Source organism: Zonotrichia albicollis, chromosome 1 (genome assembly GCF_047830755.1).
Source record: "Zonotrichia albicollis isolate bZonAlb1 chromosome 1, bZonAlb1.hap1, whole genome shotgun sequence".
Classification (NCBI taxonomy): domain Eukaryota; kingdom Metazoa; phylum Chordata; class Aves; order Passeriformes; family Passerellidae; genus Zonotrichia; species Zonotrichia albicollis.
In genome coordinates this window covers 17,272,013-17,299,056 of record NC_133819.1, presented here as the reverse complement: position 1 = coordinate 17,299,056, position 27,044 = coordinate 17,272,013, and the positions used below count along the sequence as shown (strand labels likewise).

The 27,044-nt window shown below is 38.4% G+C and overlaps 1 protein-coding gene across 1 annotated transcript in view; it reads left to right on the top strand.

Moving 5' to 3' along the window:
- The window catches only part of GPR158 (G protein-coupled receptor 158), a 191,072-nt gene that overhangs the window by 79,471 nt on the left and 84,557 nt on the right, over nt 1-27,044 (top strand). Inside the window, exons 3-4 of the mRNA XM_005480468.4 lie at nt 1,858-1,960; nt 9,629-9,846. Coding sequence (XP_005480525.2) covers nt 1,858-1,960; nt 9,629-9,846 — 321 coding nt within the window. The remainder of the gene's footprint in view (nt 1-1,857; nt 1,961-9,628; nt 9,847-27,044) is intronic.

Sequence of the window (27,044 nt, the reverse complement as noted above, 5' to 3'; positions counted from 1 at the left end):
CTGCAAGAAACAATTTGACTGATGGTTTTTAAGCTGTATTACAGCTGCCAAATTCTGGAAAAAGGATAATGTCCTAGACCAGTAAAAGTTACAACATTTGAAGTTCTAGACTGGTCAGAGACAATAAAATAAAAGTTGCAGGTTTTTATTTGGTATGGATATTGGATGTCTGTGAAAGATTGATCAGTAAAGCATTGATTTTACTGCAGAACAGACTCATGAGCCTGAAGCATAGTTGATATGAGCAATTCTGTGATTCTATAAATTTGTTCAGTGGCACAGTATTATGAATACAGTACTTGGGATGCTGCAGCATTCACATAATACAGTGGGAGCTACTTCTTTTCTTCTTTTTCTTCAAAAAGAAAATTCAGTCTCTACAGCAGCATTTACCTTCATCTTACAAAGCAAGAAGCCAGAACACAGAAGAGAATTTTTATCTGAAAAAGTATTTTTACTACTTTAACTACCTTTCTGTGTTGGTTAAAGAGGTTTGGCTGTCCTCAGACTGGCACACACACTCATTCCACTTCAATTTGTCCCGTTCTCCACCCTGTCAACAGTCACATTTCTGCAGGGTGAAGATAAACTGTGAGAGAAAAAAAAGAAGTTTTGGGCCTTCTCTTTCCTTTTTTTTCTTCTGTAATTCTTATACAAAGGCTGAATGAATTTTCAGTGTTCTTGCATACCAGTTTCCTACTTGCTAATTGTTTCCAACAGCCCTGCCATCAGATTGGCAAAGAGTTCAAGGAGAGATGGTGCCATAGTGGCCTCCCTAACATCAGGCAGAATTATGTGACAAAGCTGAGATTTGAGATAATAAGAAACGCTTAGCTTTCTTTTTCCTGAGTTTTTCTAGAGTGTCTACAGTACAGACTGTCCTCTCTTGGGGTACATTTGATTTTTCTATACTCAGGTATTTTTTACTTAGCCTTGCCCTCTGCATCTTCCTCCTAGTCACAGGCAGATATTGAAGCATATCCTAAAGTCACAAACAGTCACAAACAAGTGAAAAATATGGAGGTGAGAGGACAGAGGCTGTTTGAGTTAAATCATTCAATTGGTCATTGGGGAACTGCTAGCGTCTAGTTCATATTCATGGTACACCTATACTCATGGGAAAGGCATCTAGTCTGGTAGTCTACTTTCATCTGATGAAGTGAAATGAACTGTACTGGAAATCATCATTTTACAAGTGTTTCTGCCTTTATGTTGCTGGACTGTTTCTTCCCTCTATACTAGGCAAAGTCCATCTGATTAACAGAAATTGTCTGACAGTAGATGTTCTGTCATAGTAATGAATTTTGTGTGGCCTGATGTCAAAACCAAGCAAGAGTGAAGCTGAGTTTAAACAAAACTTGATTCACATAGTGCTACAAGATATTTTAAAAGTATGGGGCTCCTGTTGGCATAGATTTATTCTCTTTCAGATTTATGTCTGCTGCAGGTGTTCATGTTCTTCCTCACATAGTGTGAGTTCCAGCTGTCTGAAACCCACCTGCTGTGCTGGGGAAAAGTGCTGGAAACCCTTCAGAAAAGAAGCCACAGCTGTCTAATGTCCTGCCTAGATCAAATGTGCAAGAGTCAAATTTGTCACTTGGTCAGTTTATCAGTGGGACAGGCTTGATTATAGCTGTCTTTGCTGTTTGTTGGAGATGAACAGCAAGGCAAAAAAGCTGGAGTGATATATGACGGTGGGAAAAGCTTCTGATGAAATACTGTCAGTCTGGAAGGAGTGCCTATTTGTTCTTAGAAGACTGTGCAGAGTATCTTGTAATGTTTTTATGCTTGATGTACATCTGAGTATACAATTGTGTGATCATCTGCATGACTTTCCTTTTTTTTCCTTTCTCACAGTGCATGCCAATTAAAGGCCTTGGATTTGTGCTTGGAGCCTACAAATGTATTTGCAAGGCTGGATTCTATCATCCCAACATCTTCTCAGTGAACAGCTTTCAGAGTAAGTGCCTTTGCTTGAGTTAAAAAAAAAGAACACAGAGCTACCATTAATAATGCAGGGCTGCTTTTTATCCTCGTCAGGGTTATACAGTAAAATCCCAGTGGTTGGCAAGTCTCAGATTATATAATCACTTAAGGAGTTCTAGCCCTTTGGTTTGTCATTCACAATACTCTTGAGGATCCTGTAAAACATACCCACTTGAAGAATATTTGATTTGTAAATAAATTAAAAAACATGAAAAGCAGCCTTGCTAAGGGGAAATAGAGATTTCTGGCATCTGTGCTCATGCACAAGTATTCTGAAAATTAATCTACTCATTTTCTGTTTAGCCAGAGGAAATTAGAATGCCCTAGCCTCTGGCTTTGTGCAGGCTTTAATTGTTTTCATTTTACTTCATTTGCAAAGGAGAACTCAAAGGAGCATCCAAACTCTAATACATGCTGATGAGGTAATAGAGATGCCTCAAGCCTGGGAATCTGGCTGGATGTACGGATAACATGCCCAGGACACACATTGTATGGTTCTTAGGCTGAATTGCCCACAACAGGAGAAACACAACTTGGGTGATGTTAGGGAAGACAGACAAACTGCATGCCCAAAGGTGATGTCTGTTACTGTCATCATGTGACCAAATCTCTGTATGGATTTTGTGCTGAAATTGTTGCAGTTGTACTGGTAGAGCTCAGGCTGCAGTCACAGATCAAAGCTGCTGCTTGGGGATGTAACAGGCATCCTTCTCTGCCTCCTGCTTTCAGGTACATTCATGCCCAGCTTCTTTGCACTGTCCTTTAGCCAGAGGTTCATATCTTCAGCTCTCACTGTGAGATCAGTTTGTGTGAGATATCCAGGGAATGGCAGTGAGCAACTTCAACCGAGCTTGGTCCAGGACTGTGTCTGTTATCTCCTGCCTTGTGTGAAAACAGCTGATTCTGTTTCCCAAGAGAAATACCTCTAGGACCAATCATCACTTAATTTACATACATACATATATGTATATCTATCTATATATATATATATGGGAGATAATGTCTCGTATGCATATTTGTAGAATCAATAGCACAGTTTGTTCAACAGTTTATCTGCTGAGTGTTTCCCTTGTCTTTTCATATGGTAAAGTGTTGCAGAAGGCAGCCTTGTGATAGTGCTGTTTCTCTGGGCTGTGTGAATCTGTTGCTAGAGTAAGGACGATGTTTGGTTCTTCCTGAAGTCCATTGAGTTCTGGTGGAGTTAGGATTTAATTCCATGAGACTGCATATAAAGAAGATTTCATACCAAATGCCATAGAACACACACAAAAAATGTGACTAGAGATCTAACCAACATTGATCATTAGGGATGAGATTATCTTCATTTCATATCAGTTGTGCAAAATATATATGCTTGGTATGTATTAGTCACCTAGGTTTGAAGTGTTGTCAGTATCAAGTGCATGGCTCCCCTGGAGAGTAATTTGTCTTTAGATGGAAAACACAATACTTCCATCTTCTTTCCATCTGCTATAGAATGAAGAGCCTTAAAATGGCTGTTCAGCTCCTAATAAAGTGAAATTTGTCTAAAAGAAGTTTGTAAATGCTGATATTGTAGGATGTAGTGGGCCAGTTTGATTTGAACCTTTGTTGCTGTGAGGTAACCTGAGTTTTGAAACTGTAATGAAGAACTTTTTAAATTAATCCAGATGCAGCTCCATCTGCCAAGTTGTATAGATGATTTCAAAAAATTAACAGTGAGACTGGAAATGACTAAAGTAATGAGAAAAGCCTATGGTTCAAAGGAAACTTGGTCTTGTCAAACAGCTGCATTCTGTAAAAAGAAAAGAGAGAAAAATGACATGGCTAAAATGGCTGTAGTAGGTGTTTGGTGGTTCAAAGTGATGTTAACATAGGAATTCTAGATACGAATTCTGCAAGCAATTTTGACAGAAACTGTCTGACCTGGAGATCTCTTTGTGGAGCTAGGTTGGTGAAATCTGAGGATGAAAGAGATGAAACTGAATAGAAATGTTAATCATTTAGGAAGTATTCCCAGTGGAAAGAAATAAAGAGGCAGCAAAGATTTGCAGGTCTCAAGATACCTATCTATCTCAAAGGAGATAGATAGAAAAAAAAGACCAGCTTTGTACTTCACTCAGTTGAAAAACTGGATTGTATTGTGTCCTGAAATGGGAGCATTACTCAGTGATGCTGGGATTTTGTGCCACAGCAAAATGTGGATAACTGCAGTTTCACAGTGCCTGAAGTGTCCAGTTTTTAGGTGGGGGAAAGGTTCTGCTTTCAGCCCAGATTAGTGTTTTGGTTTGAGTCTGAAAGATAACTATGAAACAGCTTTGCAGAGATGTTGAACACTCCACACCATTTACTGGTTGGCTCTGTGGGAACCTGCAACGTGACGTAAACTGTAGTAAAACAAGACAACCCCAATGAAGGGGAGAATGATGCATCTGACTCCACTGATATCAGAAGGCTAATTAATTACTTTATTGTACTATATTATTCTATACTGTATTACATTATATTACACTTAATCTGCCAAGCACTCAATTCCACTCAACTGAACTGAACTGAACCTTGTGACTGTCAGCCGACAATCCCAACACACACATGTGGATTCTATTGGTCAGTGAATGAAAACACTGACACCAGAATCCAATTACCAATTCCTTTCAGGTAAACAATCTTCCACAACGCATTCCACTTGTTCCAAAGCACAGGTGCAGTAAATGAGATAAGAATTGTTTTTTCTTTCTCTGAGGTTTGGAGAATGGGAATCCCAGAAAATCCTTGGGAAGTTGTGCCTTGCTTTTCTCTGTGAAGAGAAATGTGGCCACAATAAACAGTGTCCTGTGTAGGAAAAGTTCTGCAAATCACAAAGATTCTGCAAATTGCTTTCCTGTCTTAAAGCAGCATGGTGTTGCTGCTCCCAGGAAGGCTGCACATGTTGCAGGTTCCCAAAGAGTGTGTGGGACAGGGCCACAGCTGGAATTCAGGCTGTTCTCTTACTGAATAAGAAGCCAGGTAGGAGGGCATTTCCCTCCCAAGTCTGTGTTCGTTCTTCAGAACTGACAGTGCCAAAATATGCAAAACCTCTCTATTTTTTTTTTTTGCATGTGTTAATGAGGAGCTAGAAGGGAACAAAGTTATTACCATGCTTCCAGGGTGTCTTTTGAGGTTGGAAATTTATTTTAGAAAAAAACACATTTCATTTACACAGATTGTATTAATCTGGAAGTACTTGAGTACGTGGTTATGCACTTTCTCCTAATGGCTCATTTTTAGGTAGCACTATTAGTATAGATAGAATAACTAACTGATGATTACTTATATTTTAACATTCCTGTAACAGCCTTCTCTAAAGCACTTCTGTTCTCTGCCTTGTGGGGTAATTAGGTTTGCATTGAAAAGTCTTTAGCAGAGCAGTGGTGCTTTGCTCAGCCTTGAAGTTTGCCCTTTAGCAATGCATCTTCCATATACTGCAGAAATTCCCAGCTCTTGCTGTTTGGATGTGGAACCTGCTTTGCTTGCAATAGAAGTGGCTCTTTTGTGTGAATATGGGACTTTGCTGTCTCTAACACTGCCACGATCACATAAAAAATTCCAAGAGGGGTTTCCAGTTCAACAGGAATTTTCATTTTTTTGCACCTGCCCTTTGGCTTTGTGATTCAACAGAACCTGCACCTGCAGATATTTGCACATATGAAGGTTGTCACTGACTTCAGTGATGCCTTTCTGGGGTGAGGCTTATGACCATGGCTGATGACCAGGTTTTGGTTCCAAGAGGTCCAGTTAGATTCTCACCAAGTTACTGCAACGTCCCTGATGCGACTGCAGTGTTCCTAATTACTCTATTATAGAAAAGGAGCAAAATCACTCTTTTGTTCTGCTCAGTGCTCAGCATGCACTGTGCTTTCTGTGCTCATGTGCTGAGCTCTGACTGGAGCGCAGGATGATGTGGTTTGGGACAAGGCAGTCCCTGCCCTGGCTCTCAGCAGCCGGTGGTGCCGTGCTCACTCTGCCGGAAGGTCTCAGCTGGCAGTGTCACAGCTGCTGAGGCACCCCCTGCGTGGCAAAGTGTCCTTAGGAGAACTGAAGCTGATGAGGAGTTACCCTCAGGAGAACATTTCAAAAACAGATGGGCCAATCAGATAGAAAAATAAGACTGGGATAGAAGAGAGAAGAGCTAGGAAAAAATATGGTGGATTGGAAGTAGCTGAAACATTTAAGCTTTTGTTTTATTTTATTATACTTCATTTTCGTTTGTGCCCTATTCCTGCTTTCCACCTACTTTGCTTGGTTCTTTTCTCCTTTCTTTTTATCCTTTTTATTCTTTTGTTACTACATTTTATTTCTGTTCTTCCTTTCTTTTTTTACACCTTCCTCATTTTCAGCTTTAACCTCTACAGCACAGTGTTTGCTTCCATCTCATTTGTGACAGTGCTGAAACTGCTACTGCCTTACACAAAGCAGAAATTACTTCTTGACCATCTACCTTACTGTCTCTAGAATCTTTTGTCATCTTTTGAGGAGGAAAAATTGTTTTTATTCACTGCAGGAAACATGTAATCCCAAAGAACTGCTGAGGTAGGACAAGGCACAATTAAACATCTAGCAGTTCTGTTCGAGGCACTCCAGGCTTGGCCTTGGGCTGTCTGTGTCTTGAATTGATGTTACATTGACTCTGGTGAGGGGACAGGAGCAGACAAAAAGGGCAGAAATGTTCAGCTATGCATTGGGCAGCTGTGCCCTGAGACATACAGTCATGGCAAGGGTGTGGGTGGACAAGATCCATGTCAGTGGTATATATAATGAACAGTTCTTCCCCAGTAATTTATTTTAGAAGGGCTGAAAAAAGTTCTTAATTTTTGTAACGAAGGAAAAAAAAAACCAAAAAACCCAAACACATAGGAATTGTTAATTGTTCCTCATCGCATTATGGGAAATTTCATGCAGATCCCATTTTTTGATCTTTCTTTTATTAGCTGTAAGGAGCAATCACATGGAATCATGGAATCTGGTAGGTTGGAAAAGATCTCTAAGATCACCAAGTCCAACCTGTGAGCAATCCCCACGTTGCTAACCAGACCAGAGCACTGAGTGCCACATCCAGTTGCTCCTCAGACACCTCCACCTCCATCTGATTGTCAAAAGATACTCCCAGAAAAATCAGTCCTGGCTGGCAGTGCAGCCAGTGCAGAAGATGTGCATCAGTGATCTTCCTTTGTATACAACACACCATACCACAGAAGCATAGATTGGAAAAGCCCTCTGAGATCACTGAGTCCACCCAAGACCAAACACTGCCATAGGCTAGACCATGGCACTGAGTGCTGCATCCAGGCTTTCCTTAAACTCCTCCAGGGATGGTGACTCCAACACCTCCCTGTGCAGCCCACCCCAGTCTCTAAACATGACACCAGACACAGCTAAACAAGTTTGCTGTTTGTTATAAAGTCATATCTGTGGGATATTCACTTCAACATGCAACTGTTTATTTACTGTTGTCCTTGTTGTGTGTGATGAGCATCCACATGAAGACACTCCCACATATGATTCTGATAAAAAAATGCTTGATAAAATGGAATATATTGTATTTTCAATGACTTTCAAGGTTCAACATTTCAGAAATAAAGTAAGTGCATCAAATTAGAATCATGCTAAATTATCAAGCCATATTCATATCATTTGTGACAAATGGTCTCATAGCTGTGGGTCTTGAACTATATTTTGCTGTACGTAAGTTTTTATACTGCAAATAATTTATTTAGTTGACACAATAAAAATATATTAACAAATGGCTTACAGGGCTCAGAAATGTGAGGTTTTAAAGAGATGGGCTCATTGAAGGGCAACTATAGAAATTATAAAGGAACAGATACGTGATGGAAAAGGTGACTTGACCTTAAACGTTGAAGAAATGAATTGGAAAACTTGGGCAGTAGGAAATGCACTCTTGGTTTGGATATGGAATTGAGATGTGGGAGACTGTGACTTCTGTCTCTGGCAGGGGACAGTGTGGGTCTGTTGCTCTGGCTGTAATTAAGAAAGCAGGGATCTGGTGTTAAATTTGGAGAAAGTGGTTTCTGCTAAAGCTCTTGGAATCATGATGGGCTCAGGTCCATGGGTGTGGGCTCTGAAGAGAAGATCCAGTTTTAGAATATCCTCAACATTAGTGTTCCTTAGAGGTTCTCCATCTGCTTGGTATGCCCAAGCATGGGTATTTTCCAAGATTTGCATTCCTACCTCACGCAGTCTGGGTCAAAAAAGCACAAGATCTCTTCTTGCTGACTCTTTGTGTCTAGAAAACTGACTTGCAACATGAGTCAGCACTACTCTGCTATATTCAGGTTTCTGACATCTTACTTCAGAATAAAGCTCCAAGGGGAAATTCATGAACTGCATGAGAAATACCATCCTGTTCTCTGCTCACTCTGGGATGTGGGAGGGAAGCATGCTACGCTGAGGACAAGGAGTGTGGCCTCTGTCCCTTTCCCAGGCTCTGCCTGGCAGCACATGTGTGCTCATGCACATTTGGACATGGATTTGAGAAAGAAAGAAGTAATTACCCTTGTAGAAAACCTTCTGCTTCAATTGCCTCAAGCTAGAAGTCTGAAAAGAGTTGCATAAGCCCATGTGTATGTGCAGCATAGGTGGGATTGGTTATCTCTTGAAGGACTCACCAATGCATGATTTACTACTTTTCCTGACAGAGAAGTAGAATTTTGATCAAAGCAATTGAAGCAGTTCTGTAGAACTGTAAAAAATGAGAGGAGTTATCACACATTATAACACAACCATTGATTTGACTTCAGCCACATTTTGTTTTTTCTGTGAGCTCCTAAGGCTGTCTTGCCTGTGACAAACATTTTCAACAATTTTTTTTTTTCCTTTTATTTAACAATATTCTTTTTCTCCCCCCCATTTCTCTGTCACCTTTTAATTCTATTCATGGCCTGTAGAGTAAGCAGCCTTACAAGGGTTTATGGGCAAGTGTCATAGATCAGAAAAATTAGGAATCCTTCTGTGTGCGCTCTTGATGGGTTCACATTGATGGATGAGATGTCAGTTCAAGAGTAATTGATTTTCCTAGACAAAATAGGTGTGTCTAGGTGTGCTTCTGTGAACAATGGAAAACTATACTTAGACTAAGTGCACTGGTTTTGCTTTGGGGACAGAGTAGTGCAATCATGCAACAGCCTGTTGAGTAAATGTTAATTAAGAAGGTTTTCATCTAATTTGAAGCTCATTAATTCACTCAATAGCATTTTTATAAAATTGAGGAACAATCTGAAATGAGATCTGAACTTGTACTATGAACATTAGGTAGTTAATGGGTCTGCCCTTCATCCGTCTGTGTAAAATCCATTCCTTGTTCCCAAATATTTCATGTAATTTTTCTCCCCATTCAAAATTCTTCATAGAATTTCCTGTGCCAATTTAGCCCACTTTAAATGTAACAGGAAAGCATTTGATGTTTAAAAAGCTCACTTTCCCTCATTGGTCTGCGTTTTCTGAATGTTACAAAGGATGGTTCAGTGAGAAAAGCAGCACTGGGTGAGCTATTTTGTAACCTATTGAGAAAGCATGGGAGGGAAAGGAAGCCCAGCAGAGAACTGGTGATGAACTCCCCATCCCCTACAACTAAAGGTGTCTCCCCTTGTGCTTCTGACACTTTCAGGAAAGGACGCAGAAAATCGCTTTTCCGGTGGTGAACTGTCAGAGGAAGTCTACACCTGCCTGCCCTGCAGAGAAGGATGCTCGTTCTGCACAGATGACACGCCCTGCTATGCGCAGGAGGACAAGTATCTGCGCCTGGCCATCATCTCCTTCCAGACGCTCTGCATGCTGCTGGACTTCATCAGCATGCTGGTGGTCTACCATTTCCGCAAGGCCAAGGTAAACCCCTGGGTTCTGTTTGGGTGCTCTCCTCCTCACTTTGCAGTTTGTGCTCGTTCATCTTGGTTCTACAGCTTCCTGTTTTGAGGGTCCCTTTTGGGGGTGTTCACAGGGGTCCCAGGATGAGGGAAGAGATGAGAATCTTGACTCCATGTTTCAAAAGTCTGATTTATTATTTAAGCTTTATTATTTTATGATATATATTATACTAAAAGAAAATGATACATTAAAACTATACTAAAAGAATAGAAGAAAGGATTTCATCAGAAGTCTAGCAAGGAATAGAAAAGAAAGAATGATAATAAAATCTTGTTACTGACCAGAGAGTCCAAGACAGCTGGACTGTGATTGGCCATTAATTAAAAACAACCACATGAGACCAATCTAAGATGCACCTGTTGCATTCCACAGCAGCAGATAGTTATTGCTGACATTTTGTTTCTGAGGCCTCTCAGCTTCTCAGGAGAAAAATCCTAGCAAAAGTATTTTTCAGAAAATATGTCTGTGACAGTTTCTCAGGCAAGAAGTGCAGCTCAAGGGGAGGATGGGATTTCCAAACAGGAGTGTTTTCCTGAATTGTTTATGTGGTTTTGGAGAAGAAGAAGAAGAAAAAAAAAAAGCTGAGCAATTTGTGTCTTCCAGTGAAATATGCTTGCATTTATATATGTTCAGCAAAAATCAAGGAAACTGTTAAGTAATTTTGGAAAATCGGGCCTGCTAAATATGCACATATCTAAAGGGACATGGGACTTTTAGAAACTTGGGATCATGAAAGTCTCTGCATTACCACTACTGGGAATGATGTTTGTTTTCAATATATTTGAGTGACTAGCTGGAAAATAATTATGGCAAAGAGAAATATTTCTGAATAATTCTAGTTCCTAGAGAGTTTAAAGGTGATTCTCTGGTTAAAGATTATTATTTTTTCACTATAGCAAGAGCATACTAAGGAGTATCTGTAAATAGCTGATGCAGCATTTACGTACTAAGCTAATGAACTTTCTGCTTTTACCTCACTGAAAATCTGGTAACATCTCAGAATCTCACTGTTCCCTCAGTAAATGCAGAAAATTCTCGGAAACTTCAAATTTATTTAAAAGAAATTAACTGAAGATGGCATATATTCACTATTTGGGAAATGTAGGTGTGCACACAGTATGCCACATTATTGAAATTAATAGCTTCATCCACTTTCTATACCTAGATAAGTATTTCCATTTTGGTTTTTGGAACACTTGATCCCACAGTCTTCCTGATCCTGCAGTGTCTGTGTTACAAATACATGGCTCATTTTGCAAGATTTTAATATCCTGCCAGGAAATCACAGAACGAGCAGTAACATTCCTTTTTTTATCTCTTCTGTTTCTGACAGTGTCTTTGTATTTAATGATATTATAGTAAATGATTGAAATTACAGACTTAATTGTATTCATAAAGTTTTTTTGTTATGAAAAGTTTGTTGTAGGCATCTGTTTAGTTGCTTGACATTAACTTCTCAGAAGAACTTAATTCTGATTTTGTGAGGTTTTAATCTGTTAATGTTACTCACTTTTAATGTCATAAACAACATCATGACAGGCATTTCTTGTGAGTAAAAACTATTTCTAGACTTAGAAAGTGATATGCAGCTATTGCAAGCTGGGCTTCACTTCTTTTTTACACACCACAATATTGATTGTTTTATAGGAAATATTCATATTTTCTCACAAACAAGTTGAGAAATAGTATTCACTCTTTCACTTGTACACTTGCATATGTTCTGATATAGATATCTGCTACAGTAAGAAGATGTATCTTTATTAGACATAACACAGAAATCTTGTGTTTCACAAAACCTGCTAGTGATGAATAGCACATTTTTACATTTGTGTTGGTTAGTTAGTTCTCCAAAGTAGTATATGAATAAAGAAACACATGGAATCTGAATCTTTAATGCCAAAGCAATACTAAAGCAGCATATACATATCTTTTGTTATCTCTGAAGTGCTTTTCAGCCATCAGGAAAAAGTTTGTGCTTTTGTTTTTCCAGATTTCCTCTTACCATTGGTAGTCATGACATATGAATGAGTGAGAATCAGCCATAAAACGAAGCATTCTTTTTCCCTGAAATAAAAAAAATATGCCTTTGAGACATTGCCTTTCATTCAGTTGACCAGAGATGGATTCAGTTACAGTTTTGGTACCTTACAGGAAAGTTAACATTTCTCTAAATGTGTATCTCACAAGGAAAAGGGAAGGAAACATGAGACAAAAGAAATAATATAGTGATTAACAGACCTTTCCATTAATGATTGATGTTTTCAAGGAATAGAAACTGATAGATTTTTCATTGCTTTTCATGTCATTCAGTTGAGTTTTTCTTGGATATTCTTTAGTGTTTTTTATCTTCTTGGTACAGCATGAAAAACATCTTGTGTGTTTACCATGACATGAGAAGTTGTATGAAGGGCAAACATACGGAGAACAATGAGTATTTTTTATAAGAAAACTGCTGGTTACATTGGGAAATGACAGAGATTTGGAGTGAGGGAAGAAAACTAGTAGCTTACTATGTACTCTCTGCCAAGGAGGTAAAATCATGAAAATGAAAGAACACATATTGAAGTATATTCAAAATTTCTGCCCTTTTGAGAATTTCCAACTGTTAGTGAAGCAAACCACAATTAGGTTAGTGTATATGTCTGTGATTAAAGTTGCTGTGTTAAACTGCTCATTTCCATTGTGCTGTGTGGGAGTCAGGGAAAAGCACTTCTTTCGATTCTCTCCCACATGTAGCACTACAATATTCACATGGTTGCAAAAAATAGTTTTTAATGCAACATTTTAACAGAAAGAACAGCATACTGCTACTATATCAAGAAGCAAACTTTAAAGTGTTTAAGGGAGCAAAAGATGGGAGTTGAAAATAAAAGATGTTAAATTAAGGCCCTTTCAGTGCTGAAAGGAATGAAGAGTAGATACATGACATTTTGATCTTTCTGTTGATCAGTAAAACCAGAAGGTAAATGGGATCAAGTTACCTCTTTAGTAAAAGTGACTGCACTGCAGAAGGCTTCTTAAAGCTTGTGCTTCATGGGGGCTCCTGGTAATTACTGCCTTCAAAAAACTAAGGTCCTGAAAAGTTAAGGTCTGCCAACAGAAAGCACTTGGGAAGAAACACCCCAGGCACCTTGGCACTGATATATAATAATCCACAAAAAGAATGATAAAGGTCCATAAGCATCCTTCAGCTTATGATGGAAGTGACATTTTTTTGTCCTAAAACAGATCAACGTATCAGTAAGAGCAGAGAGAGATCATAAGTATTTTAGGGAAGTGAAAAAATACCTCAGCTATTCACATCACATTGGTTGTGCTTTTTATGACCAAGCAGGACTTACAGTGGAAAATTGCCACAGCTTGGTTTTGTCAACAGTGTGGAAAGTATGTGAGATCCAAGGCAGTTGCTGAAAGCCCAACCACGGGTGAAAGATGGAGCCCTGCATTGCCACAGAGCACAGCCATGAGAGCAGAGACCTTTTTGCCAATTACTGCCAAAGTGTTACTGATAGAATGTGATGATACAACTTTCGTTTTGACAGATCATTATTACTCACCTAGGCCATAATAATAAAACTCTACAGAGAACCTGGTAAATACCACCTTGTGAGTTCCCACTCAGACCTTGACAAAATGAATGGTATTGAATAGGCAAAGCCTATAGCAAGCCAGGAGACTGCCTTTTAAAAGCTAGGCTTCTCTTTGGAGGGACTTCTACAAATCTGTGAAGTTTTAAGTCTCATCTTCTAGAACTTCTGAAGGTTCCTCTGAAGAATCCTCTTCAGACTTCTGTCTAGAAAAACTGCCAAACTATTTATTGTGTAATAAGTTTACATTAAGAGTAGTAGAGGAGCAATGGAAGGTAGGAAATATGACATCTGTATTTATAAAGACTCCTTGTAATAGTGACAAGAACTAAAGATCAGTAGGTCCAACTTTCACACTTGGAAATTCAAAGTAATGGTAACAAATAACAAAACTTCTGGGTCCATGGGCAAATGTGGGAAGTGGGCTTTTGTGAGAATGTGATGCCCTACAAATGTATTTGTAGCTCTGTGAAGGAGGATTATGACCATGTGGATGTGAGAGTACTTCTTCCAAGGTCTGCCACCAAAAGCTCTTGAAATTTTGGTCTCAAGGGTCTAGGTGAGCTGCACTCATTTGTAGGTAACCAAGGGGTGGCAGAGGAAAAGAGCGCAGGAAATAAAATAACAAATCATATACAGTAGTGAAATGTTGATGTGCCAACCTAGATATCTATTCATGGTTCTTCTTAGGGTATCACTAGAAGGTTTAAGGATCAAGGGATCTCTCAAATGTTCAAAGACTCTCTCAAATGTCTTTAAAAAAAGAAGTAGTTGCATTACAAAACTTTTATTAAAGTTACTTTATGTCACTCACTGGCAAAGAATGTTACAGATCCCAAACTATAAAGCAATTCAGATAGGAAGGAATCATGGAGAATATTTCTCTCTCTCTATATATATATATATCTTTCTATATATGTTTCTGTATTTTTGGATGTTTAAACATAGTGGTTTTGGAGAAATATCTGGTGCTTCAAGGTCATAATTTATTGTTGGGAACTTGGAGGATAGATCAGGAAGGATCACTGTGTGCTTCTTTAATTATGCAGCACAGACCATGAAGTGAGGTAGCACACTAGAGTCTAAACCAGAATATCTTTTGTTCTCTTGGCAAAGCATCATTAAGTTAGATTCCATGTCTCTTCTTGAAAACCTTGTAGTTACTCATGTAGACTTGCACATTTGATAGGTGACAGAACAAAATTTAGCTTGTTCTTCCAAAATACCGTTGATCCAAGCTACTAGTACCACTGACCAGTCTGACCATTGCCAACCTGTAAATGTAAGTGCACAACAGTGACTTCAGCAGTTGTTGGAATTGGCCAAAAGAGCAGAATGGAATGGCAAAAAGATACTGTGACAAAGCTCTGATCAGTGCTGTGGAATTCTTTTGAGGCTTTGTCAAACACAGGTGAAAGTGACTCAGCAGCCCTGAGATCAGCTCAGCAGTAATGTTATTTAACTGCAAGAGTCATAACTGGAGAAAGTCACAGGCAGAAAAGGTGGCCCATTGCCAAGAAAAGGAAGAACTCCAAAACGATAAGAACACAAAAAAATCTGGAAGAAGGCACAGAAGGAGTAGCAGAAGCTAAACTACTAGTGAAAAGATTTGTAGGGAAACACAGAAAAAGATGAAAAATATAATAGATAAAGAGGAGATGCTACTGCTGTAGTGGGAAAAGGCAAAGCATTTCAGCAGGAGAGCAAATGGGGGAAATGTGCCGAACAAAGAGAAAAGAGGAAAAATTATTCATAGCTAATACAGAAGGGAAATCAGATGTGTGGATCACTTCAAAGAAATCTTTCCTGTGGGCAGCCCTTGTGAAATCAGTAGTGAAATCAGTAGTGAAAGCTGGAAGCCATGAACCTGGTATTGACACAAGGTGCAAGAGGCTCAAAAACTCAAGGGAGATGAAAATTTGTGAAATTCCATCAGAAAAGCTGACAGCACCAGTTTAATGCCACTGAGGGAATTGTGTGATGAAGCCTGGGAAAAAGAGGTCTTTCCTCAATAGTGAAAATGTTGGAATTCTATTTTGATTGGTCTGACAGAGTGATTTTCCTGAATATGACCTTGGAAGATGGTGAGGCTTCTGCAGTGTCAGAGAAGGAAAGGGACTCTGGATGCAAAACAAGGAGCAGGCTCAGTGCTGTTGATATTTGTGTTATGTGTCTTAGAGGAGTTTTACAGACTTAGAATCTCCTTACAGAGGAGTCTGTAAAGGAACAGGCTCCTCTTATTCACTTGGTTGTCAAAGGCTTTGACAGTGTTTGAGTATGAGGATCTTGCAGAACAACTTTCAGCCTTACTCATGGCTGCATACAGAGGTGCAAAACATTCTCTTGAGTTGAAAAACTAAGGAACAAAACAGCTCAAGGTGATACTAGCAAACATCTTTATGTGCTGTGGCATTAGTATTGATTTAATAATGCAAACATCACTACAAAAAACACGTCCAAGAAGTATGAGGCTAAGCTAACAAAAGTAGCTGTTTAGACAGGGATGGAAATCATATTAAAACAAATATTCTCAAAAATGAGAAGCTGAACAGTGATTTTGTGATAAAAAGCATCAACAAAATAGTAGAATTCATCTGTGCAAGCAGTGCTGTGTGAACCAAGGGAGAGCTCAAACAGGGAATGACCAACTGCAGCATTTATTACATACAGCGTAAGGGTAGCAAAGCTGCTGGCAAGAAACTGAACATTTAAATAAGTATGAGTGAAAATCAGATTTTTTTTTTAATTTTAGACTTAACATAGGGCTAGAAATCTATCAGAGCCTTTGAAAAAACCAGCTGTGTTGTAATCATGTTTTTGTTAAAGTGCTTGACTGTGGAAGGACATAACCTGCAAAGAACCTATAAGGCTCATCAGTTATAAGGCTGCCTTTTCAAATGAATGGAAAGAAGAGCTGAAAATAACTGACCTTTGCATAGCAGCCTTCCACCTCAAACGGGGAGCTTTGGGTAGACTACAGCTGCTGTGAGGAATTGTAAGTGCCCTTAAGAAATGCCAAGAACCTCTGCTGGCACAGAGAACACAGAGGTTGATCTCAGCCATGGAGTGGAAGACATTAATTGCTACTTTGTGATGAAGGAGAGATGAGAATGTGCTGCCAGCCTTGACTCATGCTAGACCTTTTCAGAAGGGTCTTGTTTGCTGGGAATTCTCATTCAGATCAATGCTAAAGGCTTCAAAGTGGTTTCACTAAAGCCAAACTACTTTGCCCTCATCTCACCACCTTGCGGTGCTGCCAGGGTCTGGAAAGAGGGGAACAGAGAGCGAGCATGGAGATCTGGGCTTTCCATCTTCCTGCTGCACCTGTGGCCAGCGTCTCTGGATGTAAATCCAGCATTTCAAGGTAAAATTGGTAGTGGTGAGCACGCTTGGAGGAGGTTGTTTTCAGCTCTGAAAAATAGTGGAAGAAATGCTTAGAGTTCACCAGGGTAGTTTGGAATGGTGTTGTCATATGGCATTAGCAATGATGGGCTGTGATAGAGCCCATTGGAATGAAGGGCTTTGCCCTGTTCAAGACCATTTCCAATCTCAAATATTGGAAATTTTTAACTAAATAACGTTTTATTTTACTAGTTTTCTCCACCCCTGCCCTCCCCAACCCCTCTTTTATGAACATTAGGGAACTGATGGAAGTATAGAAATATAAATCATTTTAATGAGAGGAAGAAAACATACATCTTTTTAATGAGAGGAAGAAAACATACATCTTGAACACCAATCAAGGTAAGTACAGTTAACAGGACCATATGCCTACTCATAAACAGGAATAAATAATTTTCCCTCTCTTGAGGGCAATGTGGCAAATAAGAGCTACAGACTGTTTTAATATGGTTTTTATTCTATCAAATACAGATTTTCATTTTGGAGTTCAGGGTGGCTAGGTACACTCTGCCACCACTATCCCATTTTTTTTTTTATTTAGTGTAAATATATTTGTGTTCTGCTAAATATGATTTCAAAACTGTGAAGATATTACCTAAGCAGTACGATTTTAAATACTGCACAGAACTGCACATAGATGGAAAGGCAACATGCAAATTTATGCTGTAGTTCCCCTTTCTAATATTGAGAAATCATGTCTTTTCTCCCTCACTGCAGCCGCAATAGGATACAGTAATTCAGAATGAGGTAATCACAGGCTATTGATGTGTGATACATCTTTAAATATTAAAGCATGCTGGCTTTGCAAACATACCTCTTTTTCTAATGTAAATCAGCCAATCCTTTTTCCTTGTTTTTTTACTTCACAGTGGCATCTTAATGTGCTTATGCCTGGATGGTTTTCATCTTTGGTGCACATTCTGCTTTTTTCTCCCTAGACAACAATTTCTGACATTTCAGCTGAAGTGGAAACTTGATCGAGGGAAGATTTTGCACAGATGGAGCAGCTGCCTTTACATGCTGTGCTGGTGGGCATACCTGATAGCTCACTCAGCATATACACATTCTGTGCAGTGCATTAGACACCCTTTCTTCATCCTATCCTAGGGTGAGAACCTCGTTTCTTGTGATTTCTCAGGAAGTTTATTGTAGTCTTCAGGTGTGCAAGTTTAAAGACATTGCCGATGTTGTTTTCAAAACTGTTGCTTTTAGTGGAATTCTCATTTCCTTTTTTTGCATGTCCCTTCCCATTTTTCTGTGTGGTTTAGATGTGCCTTTAGGGGTGCTGTGCTTTCTTAACTCCCACATAAGTAACTTAAGAGTGCCATGTTGGCAAGATAAGAAGTGCAGGGGCCATTAGCCTTCAGCAGCAGTTGAGTCTCAGGAGGATGTTCTGGCTGCTGGAATTCCCAAAAACAGTAGGCATGGCTGCAGTGTTTGCAGGGTATTGTGTGTGTATTCACTTCATAAGGCCTAAGGTTTCACATGAATATGAATTTGCATTTAATACACAGTTTAGAGGCATCAAGTACTTGTGAATAGAAAAATAAATTACAGACACTTTGAAAACTAATAAAAACTGAAGTGTGAAGAAACTAAATATCTAGATATGAAATATGTTCATTGATTTCAGTTCAGCCTCATAAAGAAGAGCAAATGAGAAGAGCAGGATGGTAGGAAGCAAAAAAAAAAAGTGCTCTAGATAGAGTCTACTCCTAATGGACAAGGTAGGTCATAAAATGGCTTTTCATGAATACTCAACCATAACTCTAAGGATTCAAAAGCTGCAATCTTCTCTGTATAGCTTTATATTAAGCCAGTGCTTGTCTCTACAAAGTTGAATTGCACAGCACCTTAGGGGGCCCTAAGGAAAACATTCATGGTTTTTCAAGGAGTGTACTGCCTTCAAAGTGATGTCAGTCAGCCATGGATTGTGACACATTTGCTCCAGTTTGACATTGAAACGGATTCCTTGCCATTGCTTTCTTAATGTTTTGCTGCATAAGACCCTGTGGACTGTGAATCATTGCTACCCTCTGTTCTTCCAGTATTCAACAAAACTCTGCAACACAGAGCCCCAAATTCAAATGAGTGGAGCTGGTAGTGCACTTTCAGTGTAGGGTGCTGGCAAGGATATCGCTGTCAACAAAGAAAAAGCTGTAGCAGCCTTGAAGGCCTACCTTCATTTAAGTCTATTACACTTTGATTCCACTTTAAAAATAAATTATGAAAAATTAAGTAATTGAATGCTTGAATTCCAGCAAATATTTTCCAACAATGACAACTATTACCTCATAGAATAATTTTTCCAAGGTTGTTTCAGAGTCATCAATTAAACTGAGCAAACTGCTCAGATTTTTGCTTGTCTGTTACTCTGATTCCTGCTGAGTCTCATATTTATAGCCCTTATAGAGTGTCTGAGTAGACTGAATTGTCTGTCACATGGTAATAAGCTTTCCCCACTGATTCTTTGATGCAGTAACTTCAGGACAGTTGCATTTATCTGAAGTTTCATTTGGGCTCCTGAATGGGCATTTACAGATTTGCTGGGAAGAGATTTCCTATCATGTCAGCAGAATAACAGCGACATTATTTATTTATCCTGCTATTTGTCTTGGAGTTGTATCCTGCTGTGAACCTTCCTAGTACAATCAATAGCAACAGCAAAGTCCCTGGTGGCTTGCATGAGGTCTTTGGCCTGCCTCCCTCTCCAAGAGAAGACTTATGTCTGAAGCAGACCTTTCTTTTTGTTTTAAGGGTCTAATAGTAAGATCCCATTTTGATGTTGAAAAACCAATTTAACTAAGAAGAAGCTCTGATGAAGATGAGAAAATAGGGCTTTTTAGAAGTTTTACCCAGAGAGAAGGAAGAAGTAATGTAAGTTAAGAAGCAGGGGAAGAAAAAACCAGAAAAAAAATGTAGCATGAGAACTTTCAAATAGTAGAAATAAAACTGTATTGGAAACCTTATTCCAGGAAAAGTCTTGCATTTTTTTACTGTATATTTGTAACTGCAAAACTTGTAGTTTATGGTAGACTGTTCAGAGAAACTTTATGCTGTTTTTAATATTTTGGTTGTTTGGTTGATTTTGGCTATATCGTGTGGTACGAGCTGAACACAGATCACTGAGACTAAAAAATATTCCTGTTCTTCATTCTTTTCTTCACTTCTTTGGGTAAAAGTTGAAGGCTTTTAGGAGCAGGCTCCTGCTGTCAGCTTCTCATTAGAACTTTGTGCTATGAACACGGTCACATTGCTGTTGCCTTCCTTGTCACAGCCATGCCTCCCCCTGCCTCTGGCAGAGAATTTTTCTCTGCCATCTTCTCATCAACTTCAATATAGCAGAAAAGAAATCTTGATCTCCTCCTGCTTTCCCCTAGGACACCCCAGCTACTCCTTTCATAGTTACTGTAGCAACCTGCTTGTTACCAAAGGTCATTTTGAGCTCTGGAGGTCTCTGTGTCTCTGGCTGTGTCTAGGCTGAACTCCTCCTGAGCAGAACTCCTTCTGGGCTCCCTTTTAATAAATGTTTTCTGTCAGTCTGCAGCCCTGTTTGTTGTCTCAGCTTGGTGTTTTGTGTCTTGACTATTGCCATGTCCTTTCAGCTGGCAGGTGCAGTCACAGCTCCTGTCTGTTTCAAATGATGCTGCCCATGATTTACTGCTCTGCCACTTTCTGCTGTCCTCTTTGCATCTCCCTCTTGACACCATACATGAGCTGTGTATCTCTGTTTTTTTTTTTTCAGATCCCATATGAGCCTTTTCTGCCTCCTAATTGAAAAGAAATGTCTGCTATTCCTTTGATGCAGAAGTGTCAACACCAGCCTGATCTTGTTACCTTTTCCAAAAAACATCCCTTGTTACCTTTTCCAAAAAACACCCCTTGTTACCTTTTCCAAAAAACACCCCTTTTTCCCTTCATACTTTCCTCATGCTTGGTGGAGGCTTTTTGAGAGCATCCCCTGCTCTCCATGGCATGTCTTCAGATTCAAGTGCTGACAAAGTATTTAACTTAGAGTGGGATAATGATAGGCTGGGACTAACTACTAATTGCTAGTTCTGCAATGTGATATTGCCTTGTTGTTCCATTGCTCTTCTCATCTGCCCTGATCCATATGCTGTCCCTTGTCTTAACTTTGTGCAGACAACACAGCCATTTTCACTAATGTCTTGCGCAGGGTCTGCACTAACATGAGGCTTTCCCCAGAGCTGGGCCTTTCAGCAAAACACTGGAAGGAAGAATAATTAAGTTATGCATAGCAGTATTTCTTTCAAAAACAAATGTGCTTTTATTCCAGTGAAACATAAATTCTGTGGTCTAAACTTAATGAAGGATTACTTAGCTTAATAAGTTCTGAAGAGCTGAAAAATCTCACCCTTTTTGGGATTAGGATTTCTCAGATGCAATCATAAAGTACTCATTTGCAGTGGTTTAGCACTTGGCTCTTGTAAAATAAAAGTGAATAAAATAAACTGAAGTTGGATTAAAAACCTTCCAAAGTATGAGGTTTTGACTGATCTGAAATTATTATAATGATTTTCATCTATAGTTAACTGGCCTTCTAAGTCATGAAAATAATGAGAATTTTTTTGACCTCAATCAGATTTATTCTAACGCTTCTCACATAATTTTCAGTTTGTTTCCTCTGAGATGTTATGAATCTTGAACTTTGCAGTCAGGTTGATTTTTTTATCCTTTTACCATAAACTGTTTATTTCTGTGTGATTGAACTACAATTTATACAGATGATTTTATTGAGCTGTGGTTTATCTTCTGTAATAGGTGAGGCCATGTTGCATAAGAAAGCTGAAATTTAGTTCAGGTATTCTGAAGCTATTTGTAAACCAAACAGAGGAGCATACTGAGCCCTGCCTCCTGCTCCTGAAATTTGGTTTCCTATTTCATCAGATTTTTCATGTATTCAATTTAATCTCTTGGTGATTCGGTGATTAATCAATATTAGATTTATTCTTGAAATTAATGTCTTTGGATCTTCATTTAATTTCTGTGTTAATTGAATGCAAATCTAGTGAAACAGACACTTTAAGTGATCCAGATTTTTGATGATTGTCATTGTACATATTCATCTTTTGAATTAACCATAAATCTGTGAATAGACTGAAATTGAACTTAGGTGTTCACCTCATCACTGATTTTCTTTGATGTATATATTCACCACTATTTGAGGAGAAGCAGGTGTCTTGATCTAAGCAATATGTGCCCAAGGAAGGAATTTCTGCCCTTATAAGAAAAGATGTCCCTGGGACATTAACCATTTGTATTGTGAGGGTTCTTCACCAGCAAATACTGTTTTCTCAAATGTCTGTATTGTAAGTGGTGTAGTGCAACTTAGATTCAGCAATGCCCATATTTCTAAATGCAGAACACTCTCCCTTCATCATGATTTATCTCAACAGATTTCGTTACTCGTATAACAGAAAGGATCAAGGGCCACATGAATTGAAAAATTAAATATTTGGTGATTTCTTGGATGCCTGAAATCTTTTGTACTTGTAATGAAATTGCTTTTTGATTGATGGTCTTTGCTTTTCCTGACATTTTTTTCAAGTAAAAAGTAAATATAATAATTATATTCTGTTTGAGCTCACCTATAACTAGTAATAGAAAAATTATTTACCTTCATGTAAGTCTTTTTCAAAGGCTTGAAAGGGAAAGGAGAGGATTATATTTATTTGGTTTAGGAGTACTGCACAAAACCTGCAAATGTCAGAAAATTCTGACAATTTATCAGTACAATTTAAGTGGCAGCCTGTAACTGTAGGCCTGTTTTTGGAAAATTGGTCTTTGCTGTGAATATTTCTCTACTTGAAATCTTTATTCTATTAGGAGGCTATGATTCAAATAGGTCAAAAATATTTGTTAGTGTGATCAAAGGTTGAGCAGGAGACACAATTCATTATTTTAAAGAGAAATTTTCAAAAGATATTTAACTTTTTCTCACTTGAATTGAAGAGTTTTTCCTGCAGTTAGCTGGGAATGATTTGTTTGAATTTTGTACCTCAATCAACAATAATAAAATTAAAACAAAGCCTTGTTATGGAATTTGCCGTTTATGTTTTCATGGGGAGTGGTCTTAATCAGTCCCTGAGTTTATTATCAAGACAATAAATAACTTATGACACTACTGTTATAGGGTACTAACTGAGGATTTAGAGGACTTCTTCCAGTTGTTTTCATGCCCATTCTTTAGTCCCCCATGCTCTTACAGGTGTGAGCAGTATTAGGTTGCTCACCACAATGAAATATAATTCCACTCTTTTCTGCAGCTCCTGATATCAGTGTCTGGGAGCTGGAAGTCCAACTTCTGTTTCTTAATAGAGGAGCCAAACATCTTGCTACTGGTCAGCTTTGGGGACAGAAAGAAGAATCTGTGCATTCTATTTCTTAAAAGTAAACTTTAATTGATATAAAATCCCTGAAATTTAGTTTTTCCACACAGCTCTTTCACTAAGAAAGATGAGTGTCTTTGTGTTTGGGAAAAGGTATATGGGATAAGACAGAGGGAAAAGGTTCAATGGGCTTTAGAAAAACAGCTCATGGAAATCAAGACAAAAATATATTCATACTGGAAAAAATTTATTTGTTGGGAAGGTGTATTTTAGTAAGAGAAGCAACTGGTAATAAAACATTTCAGACCATGTATTTTCAACTTGACAAAAATCTCTTCTCAATTCTTTAATTTGATAGAAATAAAGAACCGCCTGTACCAGGAATAAAAATAATTTGAACAGGAAGGGTTTTCAGAGAAGTAAGAGGCAGATTTGGGAATACAGTCCGTAAGGTCCCATCACATCTCCCATCTCGTCATGAGCAGAGTGGGATGGATCTGCCAGACCTGCACCACCAGGGTCCCCCTGGAGCACTGCAGAGCGAGCACATTGCCTTCACATCTACCTTTAACTGCACTTTTTATTGCATTTCTTTTGAGACAGTTTACATAGTAATTTTCCCAATCACCTCAAATATTTCTCTATATTTCCTTGCTTCTCTGTCATTCTGTCCTGTATCCATATGTGCTTACACATGGAGTGTAGATACACTTTCCAATTTAATAAATATGAATGTATTCAAAGTTGAGATTAAAGAAGAAGTGTATCTGATTTTTTTTTCCTCTAATGGTTTCTGATATGCTTTATTGATCTGAAAGGCAAGCTCACATTCTGATGAAACCACCTTTGTAAAAGGAAATTTTCTGTAAGTCACAGCCCTCTTTGGTCATTCGTTTTATTACAGAAGTGGCAAAACTGTTTAACAAAAGTGAAAAAAATCAAGATATGCCAACCTTTTCCCCTCACTAGATTTCCATGGTACCATGCTCATATAATACACAGTGACATGTGGCCCTGGAGGAACCTGCAGTCTTCCTGGATTGACACCAAAAGTCTACAGTTAATTCAGTTCAGTTAATTCAGTATTACACAATGTAACCAATACAGGATGACTTTAATTATATTTTGGCTTTTTTTTTTTTTTTCCTCCACTATGAAAATACTCTGACACTCATATCACTGATTTATGTGATGACATTCAGGAATTCAGTGCTAATTAATACTGTGTATTTCCTGTATTGCTTAGGACCACAGACAGTTGAAATGCAATCTCTTCTGTGCTTCTTTATACATCAGTTCAGCTTTTGTTCTGTTATGCTTGATGCAACTTGGGCAGCTACGCTTTTTAAAATTTACCTCATGTAGATAATTATTTAACATTTATTTATGACCCTTTAGCAGTGGCCAAGAGGCATGTATGACTTTCCTTTCTTAATGGGATTTTTCACAGAAATGGTGTTACTTTCTGAGTTTCAAGGATAAGGAATGACTGTTTATCTCAAAGGCTGCTAATGTGGCCTGTATAGAATGGGTGAAAGCATGAATCAGTCCTTCACAAAAAGTACTCTTTGCAGACCTAGATAAGTGCATGGTATAGGTAGCTAAGTATGAAAGTTAGAATGAAGCTAGAAGCAAAATAAATTGCAGTATTAATTAGGTGTCAGCAATGTGTAATCATTGAGCGAGACAAGGAAATCCAAAAAGGACAGTTCTACTGACGCAAATAAGTAAAGATAGAAATGAAACCCTGAATGGGAGATGAGCACACAGACAAAGTGGCAATAAACACAAGATGAACAGCCAGAGAAAGAAATAAATAAAATCAAAATAAGTGCCAACAAGCAAGACAGATGCAAAACACTCCAAGCAGCTGTTAAAAAAGAAAAGAAAAACTAAAAAAGAAAAAGCAGACAAGTATTACATCCAAGTGGAAGAAATTCCCAGTGCATGAAGTTTCAGGGCTGTGTCCTTGAATGCCCTAATTTCTGTGAATTCCATTGGAGAATTGTGTTTGTGCAGCCTGTATAGGTGGACAGTGGCTGGTGGAGACTTTGGATGATCATCGATTTCCTTTCTTTCATTAACTTTCTTAAAGGAGGGAGGAGCAAAGGCTTTTTTTCCTGAGGTGTGTGGGCATATTCACTGCTGTGCATGTTGCAGATACCCATAAAGTGAAGCATTTGTGAACCTGCCCCCAGCCATGCCTTAGGGGCTATACAGTGTAAGATTCAGCTTTTGGTGGAAACACTGTTACTCACAGACTTCTGGAAATACCTGTATATCTAAAAAATATTTTTAGTAAATTATTTTGAAACTTTATGCTTTAGTTTGGTTCTCTTCTCTTTAGTTAATCCCTGTTTTTAAAGTTTTAGTGCTAGATAATTTTTTCATCCTGGACTTCTTGGGCTGTAGTGGTCACTATGGAAGAAATAAAAATACTTTAAAATCAACTGTTAAAATAGCTCTTTTTCTTTGCAGTGAAGAAAGCCAACCATTTCAAAAATGTAGTTTGGGAGAATTCTTATACTTCAGTTTACAACCATTTTTTAAAATTTTCTCTACACTTATGTAAAAATAGTTGTACTATTTTGTGTTGGAGGTTTTGAGCTTTTCTTCATCATGGTGGATAGCATTCATCTCTGCTAGAATGTATATTCCATTTGCCAAGGAATCCTGTTTAGAAGAGCAGTGATATCTGTAAACATTAGGTGAAACCCCCTGCTCTCCTGGTACCAAAGACTCAGGTGAAAGTACAGTCAAAACCTGGATTCAAGCCCATTTAGAATTCCAGCATTGCTCTGTAAGCCACACTTCTTTTGGGGCAGGAAGCAGAAGAACATAGCTAACATTCACAGAGAATGGTCCCTACGAGAGCACAGGTGAGAAAAAATCATGGGATAATTTATTATTATGGAAGAGCTGGAAATGCTGAAGTTCTTTGTCCCAACAGGTTATCTTATGATCATACTGCCCAGAAACAAGCTTGATAAGAAAAGACTGATCAGGATGTGAAAGACTTGTTTAGAAAAGAATGTCTACATGGGAGTTAAATGGATTTTAGATGGTTTATTTAATTTCCATCTTCTCTATATGGAGCTCATTTCACTTGCTTTGTTGGTCATTCTGGTATATAGGGATGCTTTGTACATAATAAGAAAAGAAAATATTTTTTTAGTGGTTTGAGTATTTTTCAGTCCCATGAGCTCACTGACCTCTGCCTTGTATGATGTTGGAGCCACTCATGGAAGGGAGGGCACTGGCATGATAAACAGCATTATCTCACCTCTCAGGATCTGCTTCTCATTGGCCTCTTCCCTTATGAGATTCAAACCCAGCTTCTTGCTAAACTAAGGCTGATTTGTCGTGGTCATCCTCTGGTGCTCACAGCCTCTGCACCTAGGCTGAACCTCACACATATCAGCAGAGCACTCCTGCTTTTGTGGGGCTTGATTCTGAGTCATTAACCCTCAACTTAACATTTCAGTTTCTCACCAGTGTTGATGTTTTGTCTCTAAGATATGGCTCAGTTGCACTGTACATAAATCATCAAAGTTATTGGAATACACTTAGTATTAGGAAAAATAATGGATTTTTTAAAATTTTAAGATCTAAGAAAACCATGTTGGTTTTCTTAACCAACAAGTGGTGAGGAAATGGCGTAGTATTTTACAATCCTGACAAGTTAATGAATCAATATCTTTGTACAAAAATTTCAGGAAAAGAAGATACACTTGCAGTCTAAGAGCACACTCTATATTCAGTAAAATTGTAGATTATTCATACTTATTATGGAAGCTAAGTCATTAAATAAGCAAAAATA